The sequence below is a fragment of the Vicugna pacos genome, chromosome 16 (genome assembly GCF_048564905.1).
Source record: "Vicugna pacos chromosome 16, VicPac4, whole genome shotgun sequence".
Classification (NCBI taxonomy): Eukaryota; Metazoa; Chordata; class Mammalia; order Artiodactyla; family Camelidae; genus Vicugna; species Vicugna pacos.
Window position 1 is genome coordinate 26,596,178 of NC_133002.1, and position 20,102 is coordinate 26,616,279.

General features: G+C 45.5%; 1 protein-coding gene across 3 annotated transcripts in view; it reads left to right on the forward strand.

Annotated features, from left to right (window-relative positions):
• The window catches only part of LOC140686254 (trafficking protein particle complex subunit 9-like), a 71,520-nt gene that overhangs the window by 16,095 nt on the left and 35,323 nt on the right, over positions 1–20,102 (forward strand). The window contains exons 1-2 of one of the 3 annotated variants that reach the window (XM_072939977.1): positions 1,768–1,928; positions 6,369–6,578. The exons of the other annotated variants lie outside the window; for them this stretch is intronic. Of the exons in view, the coding sequence (XP_072796078.1) occupies positions 6,488–6,578 (91 nt within the window). The 5' untranslated portion in view covers positions 1,768–1,928; positions 6,369–6,487. Of the gene's footprint in view, positions 1–1,767; positions 1,929–6,368; positions 6,579–20,102 lie in introns of those variants that run through there. 3 annotated transcript variants of the gene reach the window in all.

Genomic DNA, 20,102 nt, shown 5'->3' on the forward strand with positions numbered 1-20,102 from the left:
CCATCTAGGTCTACAGAAACTTGCTATTCCATGCCCCAACATCTGGTCTCCCAACTTATTGTCCTGTCCTGCACTGAGGAGAAAGAATTTCGACTTGGTAACACTCCTATCTACCTAGAAAGCTGGGCACTGGAGCTGAGTGTTATGGAAACAGGCCAGCCTAGAAAAGCACCAATCGGGGTGTTGGTGTACTCAGAAGTATTATGCCGGTGGGCTCAGTGGGGCTCCTGCTCTGAAGTTCTGAGCACCTCCAAGACGTGCACATGAGGTTTTAAAGGCTTAATTACAAGTAAGGGGGAATTAGCCAATAAGGCTCAAAGAACAAAAAGCAAGGAATAAGTACACTGGAGCTTATCAATTTGTAGCAGATCACATTACTGACACTTGTTGAGCTTGGAATTACGAGTTAGGTTGTTAGCCCAATAAACTGACACTAAACTTCAGATATATGAGATAGCCCAGCAGAATTTAGATCATTAAACCAACACTTATCACACTTAGATTTGTGACTTAGCTTGTTAGCCCAGCTGGACTTTTCCTTCACATGAGGACAGCTCTCCCACACCCAGGGAACTACTGTGAGCCCTTGATGTTTCCACTAGGGTTGGGTATGGTTTACCCAGGAGGGATGGGGACTATGCACCAACACTCAGGCAGTCTGCTCTGTCTGGGGCTCTGATCTTGTACCATCCCGCTCCCCACCAGCCCAACACCTGGGACAGTGGAGCTAAGGCAGTGATCCTGCCTGCCTGTTTCCCAGCGTGTAAAAGGGGATTATGTACCTTTCCAAGGTAGTTCTGAGCGACAACACCTGCGGGTGCTTGGTTCTCAGAGCAAGAGAAAACCCAGGTCCGCGTGGGGGCAATGGGTGTGATCCCCATAGAGTTTCTGCAGAAGCATCCCATGGAGGGCTGGATCAGGGAGGTAAAATTTGAGCTGCGGAACTTGAAGGGTTACAGAAGGGTACAGAGGCAGGTCTGCCGCCTAGGGGTGCCCCAGAGGTAAAGCTTTTTCTCTCCAACTCCGCTAAGACCCTCCCCTCTCCAGATCCCTCCCTACTCTATGCTCATCGTGTCCATCTGTATCCCTCCAATTTTCCCGTCCTCTCCACCCGCTCCCATCTTCTCCCTCCCTCCCTCCCTGTCCCACCTTCTCTCACAGAACCCAGAGAGGATCGCTGGCCCTCCTGCGCATGCGCAGTCAGTGCCAAGTGGTCCGCTGGTTGGAAGCTCTATATCCTAACCGGGGATCGGGCCCAAAGGTTTCTCAACTCTGTCGCCCGGTAGGACTTTGGTTCCTGTCTGGGGCCGGGGCCTCTGGCTGTGGAAGTGCAAGGTGGGGGGCTCCCGGGAAAGTGGTCAGGCGGTTGCGGGAGGGCGGTCCGCCTGTCACAGTCCCCAAGGGCGCCAGGCAGCCCGTGTTCAGATGAATTGCTCAGGCCAGACCCCTCTACCCGCGCCACCTGCCCCGGCGCCCCGGCCACAGCTGCCAAGGGCCAGGTGTGCCCCTGCCACCTCTCACGCAGCCGGGATCCCCTCAGTCCGCGGCTGGCGTCCCCTTCCCCTCTCCCGCCCGCGAGTCCTCTCCTCCCTGGCTTCCTCTCCTTGGCCGCCGGCCCGTTCACGCCCCTGGGAGGGCTGTGTCCGGGCGGGCGGGGACTGCGGACCCGGACGGGGCCGGGGGCTGGGGCTGGGGCTGGGGCTGACCTCCGAGCAGGGCTGCAGCCCGCGTCCCTCCCCTTTCCCTCCCCCCCGGGGCAGCCCTCCTCTCCCTTTCCCGCTCCCGGAGGACCAGCTCAGTGGCCTGGGCACTGCTCCCTGGGCTGAGAACCTCCGGCTGTAACGCCCTGCTTCTCCAGTTGGAGTCGGAAAAAGGGAGCCTCAGTGCTGAGCGAGCTTCTGTCTCCTCCCTCAGTTTTTCTGCTGCAGGTAAGTACTTTTAACACTTTCAGGTGTTATCATGGCTGTGCTTGTTGATGTCACGTGTTTTTATAGTGAGAGTGATTACAGTGGTGAAAGCAGGGCTTGGTTCTGTTAAAAATGAGCTGAAGGCATGAGGCTGTGACATCCTCCTTCCTTCCCTCTCCCAGGGTGAAAGGAGTGATCCTCGATTTTCAAAAGATAGTTACAGTCCCTAACTAGCACAGCCCAGCTAGTGTGTGTTAAGAGGAACAGCACCACCAGAGGCCTTGGAGACCCAGGGATATTGCAGTCCCAAAGAGCTCCTGGCACAGTTTGGTTGGTTTTGGTTTTTTGTTTTTCTTAAATTGTGTGATAGACTAGTGGTATAAACAGAAAAATAATTGTCAAGAAATATTTCTTCATGTAACAGTGTTATTGTGATATAGTTCACACACCATGAATTCCATCCATTTAAATGGTACAATTCAGCAGCTTTTAGCATATTCACAGTTGTGCAACCATTATTATTCCAGAACGTTTTCATCACTTCAGAAAGAGCAGTGGAAATGAATGACCTATCCACCCCTCCGAAGTGGTGGTTCTAAAGAAATTTCTTGGCTATTCCTGATCATAAATTAACTTGTTACATTCCAAGAAAAATCTGGTAGGAATTCTAATCAGAATTGCAATGAATCTGTCTATCAAAACTGGAAGAATTAATGTCTTTATGGCATAAACTTCTTCTACCCATGAATATATCTGGGACCCTATCTTTTCATCTGTCCAGTGACTGGCCCATGGGAAGTCCTCACTACTTGTTGTACTTGTGAATGATGAGATTCTATACATTGTTAGTTGCAACTGTAGCCTTTCACAGAAGAGAAAAGTAACCTCAGTGAAGCAAGTGACTCTCTGATGGTCAGAAAGAGTGACAGCCAGTGCTGGAGTGATCCAGTGGACTTGGTGCTTGCAACCAGAATTCTCCACCACATACAGTTAAGGGGATTAGAGTGTTCTTTTATTTTTTCTTAATGGCATTGCTTTTATTTTTACTTATTTTTTTAAATTCTTTTTTATTTAAGTTTAGTCAATTTACAATGTTAGTTTCAGGTGTACAGAAGAGATTCAGTTATAAACATATGCATATGTATATATATGTTTTAGATTGTTTTTAGTATAACTCATTACAAGAAATTGAATATAGTTCCCTGTGTTATACAGCAGGTCCTTGTCATTTATTTTATATTTACTAATTTGTATCTGTTAATCCCCCCTTCCCTGCCTGCTAAACACAGTTTACTTTCTATGTTCATGAGTCCATTTATAGGAGCACCGTTTTTCCTAGTAATATATGCTCTTTGGCTGCTTTCAGTTTCAGTAATTTCATCTTATCTGTGGGTGCTTTTATTCTGGTGGCCTTTATGTGGTTTGCACACGTGGTAATAGAGATCTGTATTTGGGACAAATTCAGGCCTCTGTAGTCCCTGGTACAGAGTGCCCACTGAATTGATGCTTGAACTGGGAAAAAGGCACAGTAAATTTTGGAATTTCAACTATGGTTGAGAATTCCAGGGTTCTATAACCTGTTTAGACAACCTTAATATTGGCTGCACCCATACTGGGTAATTTGGTGGAAATTCATGGTATGGTGGTGTAGAGACAGGGAATTGTATGCTTCTTCTCTTTCTGTTTTATTACACTCATTCTCCTGGGCCTCCCAGATCCTCCCCCAGAAGGGCCCAGGGCTGGCTTGGTGCTGCGCTGAGGCAATATTTGTTAATAAGGCCCTTTCCTCATCTCTTCTGAGCCTCCGGTTCTTTCTCTGCACAATGAGGGCTTAGACTTGATAAGTACTTTTCAGTTTCTTTATAGCCATGTTTCCTTTGAGAAACAGAAAATGCAAATCTCTCCTCTCAGCCCAACCCTTTAGATTTTGATAAGTCCTCCAAGGAGTGACATAGCTCTTTGTGGAATATGAATGTGATTGTGATCCCAGGTGAAACAGAAAAGACTCTTCAGAGATTGATTGCAGGGAGAGGGCAGGAAAGGGGCAGTATGTCACACTTTCTAGTGTGAGCACTGGAGCAGGGGCTTGGATTTAACTATGGTGACTGACGTGGCCTCTCTCTAATCTTGTAGAATGTGATAAACTTCTCTACCTCAGTTTCTTGATGTGTCAAGTTGGGGTGATAATATTTTAAGGCTTTTGTGAAACATTATACACATAAGCCATTTGTGTCTCGGTAGAAACAAGACCTGCTAGGGATTCAGGGATTTGTTTAAAAAAAATCTTGTCCATAGCAGACTGTGTGTATTTTAAGTTCCTGGAGGGTGAGGGTGAGTCTGAAGCCCATTGTGGGACAGGTGGGCCATAATTCTCTGTGCCCCAGTTTACCCCCTCCTCCCCAGTCCTCTTCCTCAGTCCAGGATGAAGTTCCCTTGTAGATTTTCTCAGAGGTCTTGTGGAAATAGCTTTTCATTTTATTGTTTCACCAAGAAGTTCTGCCATCATGATCTCTTTGGTCAGGCTTTGAAGGGCTGCCATCATGATATCTGGTAAGAATTCTATGGAATTGGGAGTTTCTATTTAATGAAAAGGAATAAAAATTACAAATAGAAAATTAGAACAAGGGTGGTTTCAGGGGCTCTTTGAAATGGACACCATTAGCTTTGTTAGCTTCAGGTGCTGTGGCCTGTTGCCACGAGGACCCATTCTCTTGCTTTGAAGTTGGAGGTACCAGTGGGTCCAGTGGGAATGATAACTGAGTGTATCTCATGGGCTGGGCATTGACCTATTTGTACTGTGTGTTCCTAATTTGAGACAGTGAGCTCACCTAACCTCAATAACCTCTTTAAAAAATTAGACTTTTTATTTTGAGATGTAATGTTGATTCCCATGTGGTAGTAAGTGATTATATGGAGAGGGCTTATGGATCCTTTTGCCCAGTTTTCCTTCATGGTTCCATCTTGCAATGGTGAGGTACAATTCATTACTGACTCACTAACAATTTGAGGTTTGTGTTATTGCCCTCATTTCTATTCATGATTAAACTGGGGCTTAGAGAAGCACACAGGCCTACCCAGGTCACCCACTTTGTTAGTGCAGAGTCAGGTGAACGTGGGCTTGGGATTTCCAGGCAGTACCATTATAATGGTCTGTGGCAGGGAGCAGCATTCACTTGCTTGTTTATTCATTCATTCAACAAACATTTATTGAGTAAACTCTGTGGGTCAGATGCTTTCATAGAGTTATCTGATTATTCATCACTACTGAGAATCAGGCAATGTTTATATTTTTTAATCTGAGAAAATTAGCTCTGAGAGGTTATAACCCTCCGAAAGGAAGTATAGCTCATTAAGGAGGGATAGTACATTTGTACAGTCACCTCTTTTTATGCAGGTGGTACCCTAGACATTTTACATTTGCAAACATCCGTAATTCAGATATATTCTTGTAAGGCAAGGATTTTTTTTTAATTGAAGTATAGTCAAGTTTACAATGTTGTGTCAATTGCAAGGTGTTTTTTGACTTTTGAATTAAAAAATACTTTTTCAGGAGGGTAATTACGTGTATTTATTTGTTTCATTTTTTAAAATGAGTTACTGGGTTTTGAACCCAGGACCTCGTACATGGTAAAAATGTGCTGTACCACTGAACTGTATCCTCTTCCCCTAGGCAAGTTTTCTTATCCATTATTATGAAGCTTAGGGGATCAAATAATTTGGATACAAATCCAGATCTTTTAATCCTACTGTGGTCCTTTTCTTTATATTCTGCTGAAGGGGTTTGGGGAAAGCATTTTCTTTGTTCATTTTTTATTCAGCATTTTTGAGCAGTGACTTTGCATCAGGGCCTTGCTAGGTGCTTGGAAATATAAAATAAGAAATGACACTTCTCTGCAGAGGCAGGAAGCCTAGACCAAAAGCTGGGTAATATGATCCGAGATACATTAGCCATGTGCAGACTCTGAGGACAAACTGTACCCCCGGATTTGCTTTGGCTTCCCTTGCCTTCTGGCTGGTACACACCAGGTCACAGCAACCCAGATGGGCCCGTAGCACACAGCAGAGTATGTACCTCGATCTCCTCCCCCCTCTCGGCAGGGCCAGCAACATGAGCATCCCTGACTACGTGCAGTGTGCTGAGGACCACCAGACTCGTCCCGTTGTGGTCCAACCAATGGAGATCATCTCAGAGGAGAATTTCTTTTGCATCTATCAGCTACTCACCTCGGTGTGCCATATCAGCCCATGCGGCTCCCAGTGGACATTCTGTATCCACTACAGGCACCACTATGTGCCCGAGAATGGGTGGAGCGTCTTCCAGACACACCACAAAGTCGTGGGCCTTGTCACCATTACCAACTGTCTCTCTGCCAAGGCCTTGGAGAAGCTGCACGTGAAGAGGGGCTGTATGGCACCGCGCTTAATGGCTCTCAGCTCTTTGTCTTTGTGCTGCATGGGGAGGTAGCCGAGCAGCCGTTCACCGACGTGTCCTTCAATCTACGAGGACTGCAGGGTGGTGGAGAAGAGGATCGAGGACTTCACTGAGTCACTCTTCATCTTGCTCAAGTCCAAGTGGCTGGATGGTGGCCCCAAGAATTCTGGGGACACGATCCCCCTCCCCTGCATCCCGTTTGAGAAGGAGGACTTCATGGGACTGGACACAGACAGCAGGTAAGTTTACCTGGAGGCCAGCCCACCCTGGCTTTGTGCCGGATTGCTTCCCTACATCCAGAAAGGGATCAGCAAGGAAGAAGTCTGTCTTGTAGCCAAGGGGGGAGGGAGGAGCAGCCCGCTGGTTTACAGACATTTCAAAGTGAATCCGCCTTTGTTTCAGAGAGATCCTTTTAGGGTTAGTGTGGACACTTACTCCCGCTTTACAGCCAGGACCATGGTGGGAACCCTGGAGTTGCTGTCCAATAAATTAGCCAAAGCCACTGATGCTAGGAGCACTGGGGATGAGGCTGGACTGAGCTGAGATATGCTGTAGGTCAAATGCACATCAGACGCTGAGGCTTGTCTAGCAAATGTATATAAACTATCTCTTTACTTCCTACATTGATTACATGTCAAAATGATAGTATTTTACATACAGTTGATTAAGTAAGATCTGTTGTTAAAATCAGTTTCTAGTATTTGTTTTTTGTTTGTTGGTTTGTTTTTTTGTTTACTATTTTATACGTGGCAACTGGGAAACTTTCATTACATGGCTCTCATTTCATTTCTGTTGGGCAGCCTGTCCTGGGACAGTCTCATTCCTTTGCTTTTGGATGAGATGCTTAACCCCGAGAGGCGGAACGGGGCACTGGTTGAGCTGGGGCTGGAGCCGGTGTCTCCTGCCTCTCAGGCCCAGCACCTGTTCGGCTCAGGCCCTCTCTTCTTGCCCGACAGCCACCATGCCAAGTTAGGACGTCAGAAACACCGCCAGGGACTCCCGAATGAACTCCTTATGCAGGGAAAGGCGTATCACGGTGTATGGGACAGAGCAGGGAAATGTTCATTCTCAGTTTGTCCCTGTGATTAAGTCAAAGTCCCCACTTTGCCTCGGAAGTACAGACGAGCTCTTTTGGGCTGCCTACCCCCCCACCTTCTGCTCTGTTTCCCGGTGTATCTATCGTGCTGTCCCTCGGGCAGAAGAGGGTGAGATGTCTTTGCCGAGAAGTGGTCCCCCTTTGCTGGGGAGAGTAAGGGAAGCTGTGTCCCCCCGTCCTATGGCCTCTGTCCTTGTGTCTGGAGAGGGCTCATGGTGGTCCCACAGGTGACGGTCCGAGAACCTGGCACATGCTGCTGGGCCCGCCGTGAAGGCAGTGCTGTGTGATTCTTGAACTTACCTAAGATCAGATCCTACTTTCTGGTTGTTGGTAAGTTGGAGGAGAAGATGCTAGAGAATTGATAAAAAGAATATCTAGACCAGCCCTGTGAGTGAGAAGAGAAGTGGACCCGAGTCCCACCTGCGAGAGCCCACCTAGCGGTCTCTGGATGAATTTTCTGTTCCTCCCAGATATACCTGTATGGCTTAAGGAAGGGGAGAGGCTTGTCGTGGCCATGATCTGTGCTTGTCCTCACAGGGCCCTGTGATCTACATGCCCGCACTCCCCTTCTGCTTCTTGGGGATATGCTGGTATGTTTAGGAGCCTGGGCACTGCTGAGGGCATAGCTCCCAGCACCGTGCTACACCGAGTCTGGCTCTGTTCACCTCACCTGTCAACACCTGCTGAGGCCCCAGGCATTAGTCAAGGTAGGTGCATCGGTGCAACATAAGCAGGGACCACCTTCTCCCCCTGGACAGACTGGTGAGTGAGCAGTTGAAGCCTTGAGCCCTGCCCCAGCCCCCACGCCAGTGCCTCCTCTTTTGCCATAGGAGTCACTGGTGACATTTTTACTCAACAAATGCTTGTCTCTGAGTCTGCAGAGCCACCAAAGAATGCCAGCTTGTTTTTGTCTTTTGAAGTCTGCCCTTGGGACTTGGCGGAGTAGCCGAATGTGTACTTAGCCCACAGTGTTTGACACTGTCACCATTGATTACCCAGAACCTCATGTACCAGGCATGGCTCCCGGCATCAAAATACAGCAGCGCATTAAATCTCCCTCCTTGTGGGTCTGTCTGTCCTGGTACCATAAGAGCTCAGCCAGCTTCTGAACGTCAGTGAGATAACGCGGCCAGTGAGCTCAGGTCAAGCACATTCTCCTCCAGTCACTTTTACCACATTGTTGCTTTTAGTATTCCACAGTCATTAGTTTTTTAAACAATGCTTTGGTGAAGGAGCAGAGCCTAATTCTCTCCTGCTACTCTTGGTGGAAGTGAGTAAAACGGTCCAGAATGAAATGCGACCACAATTTGTAGCTCAAAATCTGCCTAGACGCTTGTAGGTGGAATTTGGGTTAGGGGCGCTGACCACGTTGGGGTCGTCCGGCAGCACCGCTCCCCTCAGGCCCCTGCTTTCCCTGGAGCAAGAGGTGAGGGTGGGTTTCACCATCCCTGCGTCCCTGGCCTCACACACTCACGTAAATTCTTGTACATGCTGTCAAAATCATTTTTGTTCTTGTGTGTTTCTAATTTTCTCGTCTTCATCTTTTCCTTTTTCTTTATTCCTTTTTCACTTGTACTGCCCAGTGAGCATGTTGTTGCATCTGAAAATGTGGGCTGTGCACATCCTGCATTGGAAATAGCCAGATTGCCATCCGTGCTGTCTCAATCATTTTAAAAAGCAAAAACTTAACAGCTGTCTTGATCCATGTATTATCCTCGTCATTTTGTATTTTCTTAATTTTTGGAATATTTACTTTGTTTGCACATTACCCACTGGTTTTTGATACCTGTTAAAATCCTTGCTTTGAGGAACCTGTTTGGTCCTCTTTTTATTTGGTGACAAATGCGCCCTTATTAAATTTGTTTCATTGTTTTGAAGAAGTAAGATGCGAATTGATTTAGGCGGCTGCTGAGGGATTCTTTTCACGGAGTATTTAAACTTGTAAAGTCAAATTCTGCGGCAACTTGCACGATTCCTGCTTTTATACAAACGTGCTCGGCACGAGGTTCCTGGCTGTCGCTGTGTGACGTGCGTGACGGCGCTTCCTGGCCGGTGGTCACTGGTGAGGAAGTGGCCGGCTCGGGGGTGAGCATCTGCAGGGGACGCTGTTGGAGGAAGCAGTCACCGTTTGGTTCTTTAATTTTTTTTTTTTTTGCATTCAACTTCCCCGTGCCATTTACTTTACTTTGCCTTCATAAAGGGGCCGAATTGGGTCTAAAATCCATGCCACTATTTTGTTCCCTTTACGAGGCTGGTTTTTCTGAGTATCAGGACAACATGGCCTTCTCCTAAGTAGCTGGCTCACCTGGATCTGTTGGACACAGGGACAGCTAAAAGGGCCATAGCTTCCTCTCTGCTTCAGCCAGTGGGCATTCAGAGCTGGGTCTGTGGTTTGCCTCAGCAGCCGTGCAGACCTTCCTACCCAGGGATTTACTTTTAACCCATGTTGGTAGTAAATAGCTGAATCCGTTTCTGTTGCAGCTGACGTTCACCACTGACGGCCGTGTCATTAGTTTGTGGTAGTCAGTCTCCAACACCCCAGACAACCGTGAAGGAAGATGATTTGGCCGACCTAGGACCTTGGATTCTCACCCTCACCATGGTTCATCTCACCCGGTGGAAGGGTGTGGCCACCACCATCATGCTGACCATGAGGCCTTGTTTCTCCTTTCATGCTCTGGTCCAAATGTGGACACTTCATTTTTCACTGAATTTGTCTCACTTGAGACAGGCCAGAATATCTGAATGAGTCCATCACATTCTGGGTGGGGAACAGAACAGAAGTAAGTGTCGCAAGTAGATGGAGTCTAGGCTGTCCGGGTTGGCAATTGCAGGCTGGGATCTGTGATGGCCGGGCTGTACCCTGGACACAGGCCTTTTCCGTGGCTCCCATGAGCCCAGGAGTTGGAGTGAGAACAGCCTTGCCTGGGTTCCCACATCCTCATCTGCTCACTTTCAAGTGTGTCTGCTAATTAGGAGCTCCCCCAGACCTCGGGCCCTTCAAAGCTCAGACCACGGGAGAACCTTGAGTCCCTTCTCCTGGGCCTCCTGTGTGAGAATCCAGTGCCTTCTGAGGTGTCCAGTGGCAGGAGATGCCTCCCCCGCTGGGGAGCACCCTACGGAGGACTGTTATTCAGTGCACCATGCTGTGAGCTTGTGGGGTTCCGACCATGGTCCCTGCAGAACCACACTTGAGATGGACTTATTGTCATAAATAACAGGACTGATTCCAGGGCAGGGCCTGGGGGAGGGAAGAGTGGAAATTGAATGTGACCTCAGACAACTAGGTGGGTGCTGGGGCTGTTACTAAAATGGGGAGTCTGGGAGATACCTGCCAGGAATCGAATTCCAGAGTAAATGGTGGACATGAGGCATTTTTAAGATGCCATTTTTCATCCAAGTTAGGACTTCAAAGAGGCACTCGGTTCGATGAGCCTGGGGCTCAAGTGAAGGAGCCGGACTAGAGATACACGTTGGGAGTCGTCATTCTTAGCTGGTGTTCACAGCCTTGCATGTGAATTAGATCTTCTCGAGGGCTGCAGACTGAGGCTGAGGGGTGGCAGGGCTGTGCCTGGGTTGGAGGAAAGCCCAGACCATGCAGCTTTGGTGTGTCAGTTAGCTGCATTTGCCATTTTCAGAGCAATGCTATTTATCCTTAAGGGGCCAGGGGGTGGGCAGGGCCAACCAGGAAGAAATCTGCAGGGAGGGTCGTGGCCACATGTGCGTCTTGGGAAGGTGCAGAGGCTGCAGGGTCTGGGAGGGTAGAGTCCTCAGAAGCTGAAGTTGGAGTGGGGAGTGGGGAGAATGTAGTCACAGTCACCTGTGAGGGAGGGGGGGAGGCCTAGGGAGTCCCCACCTTACCGGACTCTCTTTCCCATGAACAGAAGGCAGTAAGACAGAGGATCTGAGGTGAGAAGGGATGGGCAAAGGGAGGGGAGCCAACCTGGAGAATGGTGCTTGGAAAGTTCTGGAGTAGTCTCCCTGAAAAATAGAGTTAAATATACCCAGACTCTTAAGAACATTGTTAGTGACTTGGGAGGAGGCAGTTGTTTTTCTGGCCTCCTAAGGGTAAGGCATGTATCCAGGGATACACAGAAGATACGGACAGTCTGTTCCGGGGGCTTGATCGTTACCGGGGGAACAGTGCAAGTTTAAAGGGGCAGAAGGGCAGCGGAGGGAAACTAGCCAGGCCCCGTGTCAGGTACCAGTCGGCCACCCTACTTGCGTGTTGCATTCACATCCATGCCTCCCAGGTGGGCAGTGGCAGCCCCCTTTTGCAGATTGGGAAGCCTTCTCAGAGGGGTTAAGGAATTGGTCTGTTTAGCGGCTAGTAAATGCTGTAGCAGGATTCAAGCAGGGCCTTGTCAGACTTCAAGGTCATGTTCTCTCTACTGTTTCCAGTACTTCCCTGTTATACCTGGAATGGTGAAGTGGGTCAGTTTTGGAGCCTTTCAGAAAAAGTATGATTTAAGTGCCTCAGGACTGTTTCACAAAGCTCAGCGTTCTTTGATGATTCTGAAGCACGCAGTGCTTTTCGCCCCACAGAGGTAACGTCTAACTCCTTTGAAGATGACGTGGTTGCAAATGATGTACAGGTGCAAAACCAGACTCTGCAGCTTCTGAACGGAAACTCTCCAGTTCTCCCTTGGTCAGCTTTCTTCCACGGGATGTGACTGTGCTGCAGCGTAAACCTGAGCTTTCCATATGGAGTGAGTGTTTAATATCCAAAGTTAGCATCAAACGGTCAGATGAAGAAAACCGACGTTGAAAATTTATTTTTGGGTTCCATTAGTCAAGATATACTATCAATTAATGACCCATATAGCAAATGAAATTCAGTATAGGACATTGCATTTCTTGCTTTCTATTTAGAGTTCTCTTACAGAATAAGGTTGCCTGCTTTGGAACATCAGCTTCACCACCACAGCACCTATCAGTGTGTTGGTGTGATTGCATTTACAGAGTGAATCTAATCTGGGCTTCCTAAGCCCCAAACACTCCTGTGCAAAATCACGGGCTGTAGCCATCTGTTAGTCACGCAAATACTTCTAAAATTATATGATTCCAGAAAAGAAAGAAGAGAGAGAGAGAGATTGCCTTTATCAAATTTCCTTTCAGTTCTAACTGCAAACTGTTGTTGAGCAGCTCTTGTTTCCTTTGGATATGAATATATACATTTCTTTGCATGTAACCTAGGTTTTGGACTAGAACACCAAGTTCTTGCTGTCCCCAAGCCACAAAAATAGTAGCCAAATTGGACCCGTGTGAAATAGTTTATACTTTTTTCTGAGAAAGTATCCTTGAATTTGGGACTTGGGCTGTGATTTTTGCTTTTTGATTCCCCCACCCGTCTTGTAATCTCTCACTCCTTCCCACGTGGCCCCCAAGGGTTCGTGGTCTTATTAGGAGCAGGCACCCAGTTGGTCTCCATATATTGCCGCTATAGATAGAGCCCAGACAAGACTTAAGGACATTATCAGAGAGGACTTCCTGGAAGAAATGGGCTCTAAATTCAGTTGTGAGGACAGAGTAAGAGTCAGCCAGGAGAAGGAGTCAAGAATGTGGCTCAGGTCGTAGGTGCAGCCCGGGCAGAGGCCTGGAGGCTTTTGGCGTTGGGACCCGGGGAGAGTGCCCTGTGCAGTCCAGGGTGGAGGGAGCCCCTGCTCAGGAGGACACTGGAGACAGTCCGTGGTGTAGGGCTTTGGAAGAAGTTGAGTTTTACTAGAACTGACACAGTAGGCAGTGAAGGGTGTCAACAGAAAGTGACCCTCAGGAAGGGTACTTCAGGTTTTGCTTCTGATATTCTACAGACAGAAGGATCGGGATGGGCGAGAGCAGGTATGTCTGTCCCTTTGAGATCCAACCCGTCATTCATTTATTCATTACACGTGCACTTCTGTGAGTATAGGGGAGAGAGGGTGTAGCCACGATAATAAGCAAAATGTATTTGCTTCTTGAGAGCTTAGCATTGTCAGAAGTTGACTTAGCCTAGAAAGCTCTAGGAAGAGAGGAACAAATTGTGGAGGTTGGAGGGAGGGAAGGCTTCCTTGGGAAACAGTCAAAATGAGCCTGGAGGCAAGTGAGAGGTAGGAGCATGTCAGGGGACCCCTGAGGTCACTGGGAACCTGTGTACTGAGGTGAGGCTGGGCAAGCAGGGTCTGGGGTGGGGCTAGAACTCTAACAGGGAGCCTCTGAAGCATTCGAAGTGGGGTTGATGTAATCAAATTTGTGATTTGGGAAGGCTGCCGTGGCTCTGTGTGTGTAGCGGGGATGAGGGGGTGGGTGCCACCAACTGGGGGATCATAAGAATACCATTCACAGGCTGGAATATGGGCATCGGGGCTACTTGGGGACGGCAGGGGCAGTGTGGATGCCGGCTTTCTTTATGGGGGGCTTGTTAGCGGGGCCGCCCTTGAGGCACCTTGTGGCTGTAAGAAAACTGATGGAGGCTGCCAGGTGGACTTTCGTCTTCTCTCTTTCCCTTCCTTGTTTGATGATCTTAGCTCAGCCAACATTTGGAACAAAAGAGCTAATTTCCAGGGTTGCCCAGGACTTTGTTGAGCTCGTTCGAGTGAGATCTGATTGGATTTAGGTTTGTGTTCAGATCTGGATGTTCACTTAGCTAGAAACGTCCTGTCATTTCGATTTCCATAGGGGTTTTTATTCTTGATAAAGATTGCTTTCTTGGTGAGAGGAAATTTAAAACAGCTGTTGTCTTTTTCAAAAAATCCTCTTTTAAGAATTTTAATATTCAAAAGAATACGAATATATAAAATATTTACGGAAGTCTTTGGTGTGGTTTCTTTGCTTTCTGAGCTAATGTGAAGTTAGAGCCTTTGCATTACTTAATAGCACATCCTTGTCAGTATTTAAAGAGCTGTTAGTGAGCGCCCCAGGTCCCACCTCTCAAAGAATCGTTAAAGTTTGCTCTGAAATAGTGAGGTCATAAAGGTCTTGTTTTCAGAAATCAAACGGTTTATAATACACAGCATAACTCCATTTATAAAATAATAATAAGTTCAAAACTAAGAAAGTGGAGGATAAATGATTTTTTTAAAGCCTAAACATAAATTTTCTTGTGCTAATGTTGCAAGTGGAAATTTTGAAAAGAAAAATCCTACTGCAATATCATCTATTTGGAATACATATATGAGTTTCACGTTTGAAAAGTATCTGCGCAGTGGTTTTCGAAGTCAGGAGCATTCCTGCTCAGATACTGGCAGTGATGGTTGCTGGTTTTCAATGGGAGAGCCTAAATTTGCCTTCTTATCTTTTTGGTTTTTTTATAGTGAGAGGGTTGAGTAGTGCTTTGCCAGCATGATTTTGGGGCAATTTGAGGGCAGATGTCGTGTGCCAGCAGTGAGAAATTTCCATGCATTTTATTTTCTGGACATCACCAGGGCACATGTGGGGTTTGTGCCTGCAGGCTGGAATGCTGCAGGACTCCCTGATCATTCACCTTTATGTCCTGGAGCTGCTCCGTTCAGTGAATGATTTTCTGTGGCTTGGAGATAATGTGGTCTGATGGAGATGATCAGATGTGCAGTTAAAATGCTATTACTTGAAATAAGAGTAACCTAGAAACATTTCTCTAACAATACAGGATGAGGGAGGAGGATTGGCTGAGCTGCTTGCAGTGGGGAGTCTTAGTTGACTCCCTCACCGTGACTCCTGCCAATATCCACCCCAGCCCTGCACGGTAGTCCTGCCGAAGCAAGCAAGCACTTTGCTCAGAAACAGACTGAATTTCCTTGTGCCTCTCTTTGTTGGATTTTTTTGAAAGCACATTTTTGCCCTTTGCTTCAATGCCATACATGCTAGTCACCTCTTACACTCATTTTTCTGGCCTCGTCCATAAATACCTGCTGAATGGATGAACAGAATGTAGTATCTCCATATAGTGGAACATTATTCACACGTAAGAGTGAATAAAAAAGACAAAAAAGAAGAGGAAAATGAAAAATGCCACCTGTTTTGGGAAGTCCACTTTGACTGTTCAACCCACACTTTTCCCTTTGAAACCCAATCACTTATGCTCCACTCTGCTCTTTTTGATAGTACTTACCACCTTCTAATAATCTTTAACGTTTTCAAAAAAAAAAAAAAGAAAGAGATGCTGATACCACTTCAAAATATACAAGACTTGATAACAGCATGTTAATTGAAAGGAAGCAGACACAAATGCCCACATATTGTTGATTTCAGTGATATGAAAAGCCCAGAATAGGCACATGCAGAGGCAGAGAGCAGGTGATGGTTGGAAGGAGCTGGTTGGAGGGGGATTAGGGAGTGACTGCTAGTGACAGGGGGATTCTTTTGGGGTGATGAAGTGTTCTGGAAATAGAAGGTGATGAGGGCTGCACAACCGTGAGTGTGCAGAAGACTGCTGAGCACTGTCTCTGGGAGTGCCTGTTGTTGGGGCATCTTTATTTTTTTCTCATCCTGCAATGTGAAGAATCATCTTCTGCTCTGGCCATTCTACTCCTGTGAGTGGTGAGGGTCAGAGACTTTGTAGAGTCATGTTTCTTTTTTCCCCCTGGCTGAGTGTAGGCAAAAAAGATTTAAGCCTGAGAAAGTGCTCCATCTGCAGAAATGTCTTTTAGATTTGCATGGTGTAAAAATCTTGAGATCTTTTAATCATTGAGGCCAGTCTGTGGGGGGAAATACCCCGTGAAGCCTGGGTGAGCCGGGGAAGAGCCGCGCTTCTCTCCCAGACACAGGTGGGGATTGCACCCCCGTTCAGGCAGTGAAGGGCCCAGACCCGTGAGCAGAGTTGACAATCGTGAATATTTACGTGTATCCGCTGCTTCATCTTGGATATTAATTTCAAGCTGAGTCAGTTTGTGGCGGCAGCCTCATCCTACATCAGGAATTTATAGTATCTGCTCTTTGAGGTGAAGACCTGACAGACTTGATTATTTAACAGTCTGCCTTGAATTGATATCTCAGATTCCTTTGTCAAAAGCAAACAGCAGAAATACAGAATTCCTTTAATGCCAATGTGACCTGGAACGAGTTTAGTCTCTGTGCCTCAGTGGCCTTATCTGTGAGTGGGAAAGATGATAACAGTGCTTCCCTCAGAGGAGCTGGTGAGGGGAGAGTCAGAAGCACAAATGGAGGACTTACAAAAGATGCTCTTGAATGACCGAATTTAGTGCTCTCAGCCTGGTGAGGCCTGAGGGGCAGAGATGTCAGAACAGAGCAGTCCTAGCCGGAGCTCGATCCGTGATGGAAGCTGTTATGATCAGTATCACCACTGTGCGTTATCAGGTAATTTTAAGACTTGGTAATATGAATTCTTGAATAATGTTAAAGGACTAGACATCTCAGATCCAGTTTACATAGTCCTCAAGATTTCTTCTGAGAAATGGATGCTTTCTTCCCCATCTTAAATCTGAGATGAGTCTCTAAAAAAATTCTGTATTCCTCCATCTTTTTGCTTTAATTTTCCATTTCCTAAAAAACCATGTTTTTAAATGGAGTTAATGGGGACTGAACTGAGTGCCTCATGCATGTTAAGCACTTACTCTCCCAAATGAGGTGTAATCTCCTCCGTGATTTTTGTTAAAATTTACTTTCTTAGTTTACAGAGGTAAGAGGCCTCTAATTCTTTTTCTGGAGACTTGTCCATGAACCTGTAAATCTATAATTAATGGACAAAATTTGGTTTATTAAAAAATCATTAGGATATTCTACAATTCATCCAAAAAGAAATGCTCATTGACTTAAAATGTTTCTCCTTTAAGGGGATTTCTCCTGTTTGGTCTAGCTTAATTTGTTAACAGCCATCCTCATCATCATAATGACCAAACTCACTGTGAGTGGACACCTACCTAAGGCTAAAATGTTTTCCTCATGTTTTAATTCATAGCAGGTGTTTGATTGTAGGTATCAGTGTCTCCTTTTTTGCAGCTGAGGGATTGAGAGATGGAGCAGCTTGTCCCAAATTACACGCAGCAGGCTGTGGCTAGCTCGGTGCTGGAACCCAGGCTGCACAGAATGCATTCTTAATTGCTCCTCTTATCAGCCTCCCGTTAAGTGGTTACCCGAACACCTGTGACTCCATAAACGGCCGAGTTTAGTGATCTCAGACTGATGAGGCCTTGAAAGGAGAGACACCATTGAGAAGTTGAGACAGAGTGGCAGAAATTAAAATTGTTTATTTTCACAAATTTTTGATTCTCAGGTAATTACATAAAAAGTTATTTTTTTTATTTTAGTGCTCTGTAAGCACTAAAAACAAAACATTAAAAATAATTATAGTGCAAAAGAGAAGTGAGCTCTTAAAGTCCAACCACTGCTAATGATGTTGCTTGTTTTTCTCTTGTGGCCCTTTTTGACAGAAATACTTACAAAGACTGAATTGGTTTTATGTAGTTTTAATATGGAAGAAAAGATTGTCAGTGAATATTGTAAGAAAAGTCTTTACTCTTTTCTTTCCTGTTGATGAATATGTACTTTATTTTCATGGCTTAAGTACATTTCCTCATTTGTGAAATTTGAGTAATATCGTTTAATTTGTCTGACTGTGAGAGGTAGATGCCTTGTATACAAAGAACCCAAGAGGTGCTTAATAAAAGTGTGCTGTCACAATGACAGATATTTTAGAAGGATCAACTCTGAATACTAAAGAGTGTCGCTTATTTCTGATACATATTCAATATATATTTGTATGATATATTTGAATATGGTTTAAAGTAACAAGGATTCATTTTTTTTTTTGGTGTAGTATGAAGTTTTAATGAAATCTGTATCATTCTAGTGAGACAGGGACTAGTTAAATTGCCTTAATCAGATGACCTTGAAGATTATTTACACAGAATATGTATTGTTACAAATCAGAATTTATGTTGCCGTGTAACCATCCACTCAGACATTTAAATTCGTGGGATTCTGACCAGATCCGTTAAGTTTAGTAAAATCCATATTGATCATTTTCAGGGAATAAGCTCCTCTATTTTGTGATTAAAGAAAATTTTGATTTTTTTCTACATTCTTAACAGGTTTAAAATATCAAAACATTGATTTGACATGTCACTTTTTTAATAGAGAGAATAAAGCTCATGCTGTTTTATTATGTAAATAAATGTTTTTGTATGGCAACAAAATTGTATGATATCCTGGCTCTTTTAGTATTTTGCAAGATACTTAGATAACCTACTGTTGGAAAAATACAAACGTGAATTTTATGAATATAGGCCTAGTACAGATCTGTTGGTTTTTGCTACAGTGCAAGACATGAGGCATAGGAGAACTTTGCTGCTGATTGCCAGGAGGACAGATCCCATGTCTCAGTTTCCCCTCCTGTAAAATGAAGTGGCTGAACTGGATTCTTTCCTCTTCTAAGATGAGTTTCCATGAGCCTATATCTTCTGTTTATATTCAGGAGTATTAGCAATATCAGATTAAATACTGAATATCCCTCCTTTCCCCCGAATCAAAGTGCAGCATGTGCTATATAAGTTTTATTTATCTGATTCTCGTTACTGATCCTACAGGCAATTTTTGTGTTGCATCTTTCCTGGTAACCTGGAAGGTCATTTTACCCATAGGTGGCACTGTTGCACCTACTTACAGTCTTAACTTTCCTGTTTGTAAAAGGAGGCTTAAACAACGTTATTTTATTTTGATTACTTTACTTAATGCTTCAGAATAGCCCAATGTCCTTTATGTCTGTCTAACTGGAAAAGTTATTCTGCTTATATCTTAGATTTATTCTGTCATCTCACTGTGAACATTTCAGACTTGCTGTGCAAGCAATGGGAAAATCGGGCTTTTCTTCTAGTGTTAGAAACCAGTGAGCCGGGATTTTATAAAACAGCTAGAAGCGGCATCTGGACGACCTTAAAGGTGAAAAGTGTATTGAGTTCCCTGAGTTTTGACCCCGCCGCTGTGTGTTAATTGGTGGTAGGAAATTTGGTACATATACGAAGGGGTGTAGTTTTTGATATGGTTTGCCTGCACGCGCTGCCACTGAGCCACTTGAGCCTGAGTCAGTTCGTTTTGAGTTTTTCCCTCGTCTATGAGATGGGGACATTCGTATCTGATTTGTAGAATTGTGAGAATTAGAAATTATGTGCAGTGTTTACCACAGTGAGTATGTCAAGAGGGCTCTTAAACTTTAGCTGCTGTTTTGTGTGAAGCCATCATTTGAGAGTCTTTGGCAATTACTAAGAAACAGGAAAATAAGAAGAGATGGTTTTATGATGAAAGATATTTGAGGAGGTTCCATAGTTCCTATACCCATAATTTAGCATCAGCAGAGTCAGAACTGTTACACAGTCGCCCTAAACCAACGTTAAGCCACAGAATTATTTGTTACTTCATATATTTTGGGGTTTAAGGAGATCCAATACTTATACATATGTTGTCTCCAGCAGCCTACTGAGAGATGACACAAAAGAGTATACAGGCAATAAATGTCTTCTTTGTTACTGATGAAGCCACGTTCTCCATGAACTTCAAGGCTGTGGGAAAATGCGTGTCATGATACTGTGTCCCAGAAATTCAGACTCACCCTGTCCCATGTAGCTCTGGGCCACAGCGAGCCTTCCCTTGAGAAGACCTGCCCTTTCATGCACAGGGCTTTCCTGACATGGAGCTGAGCATCCCGCGTGCTTCCCAATGGTGACCAACACTGGAGTGAAAGGAAGGGTTTCACATGCCC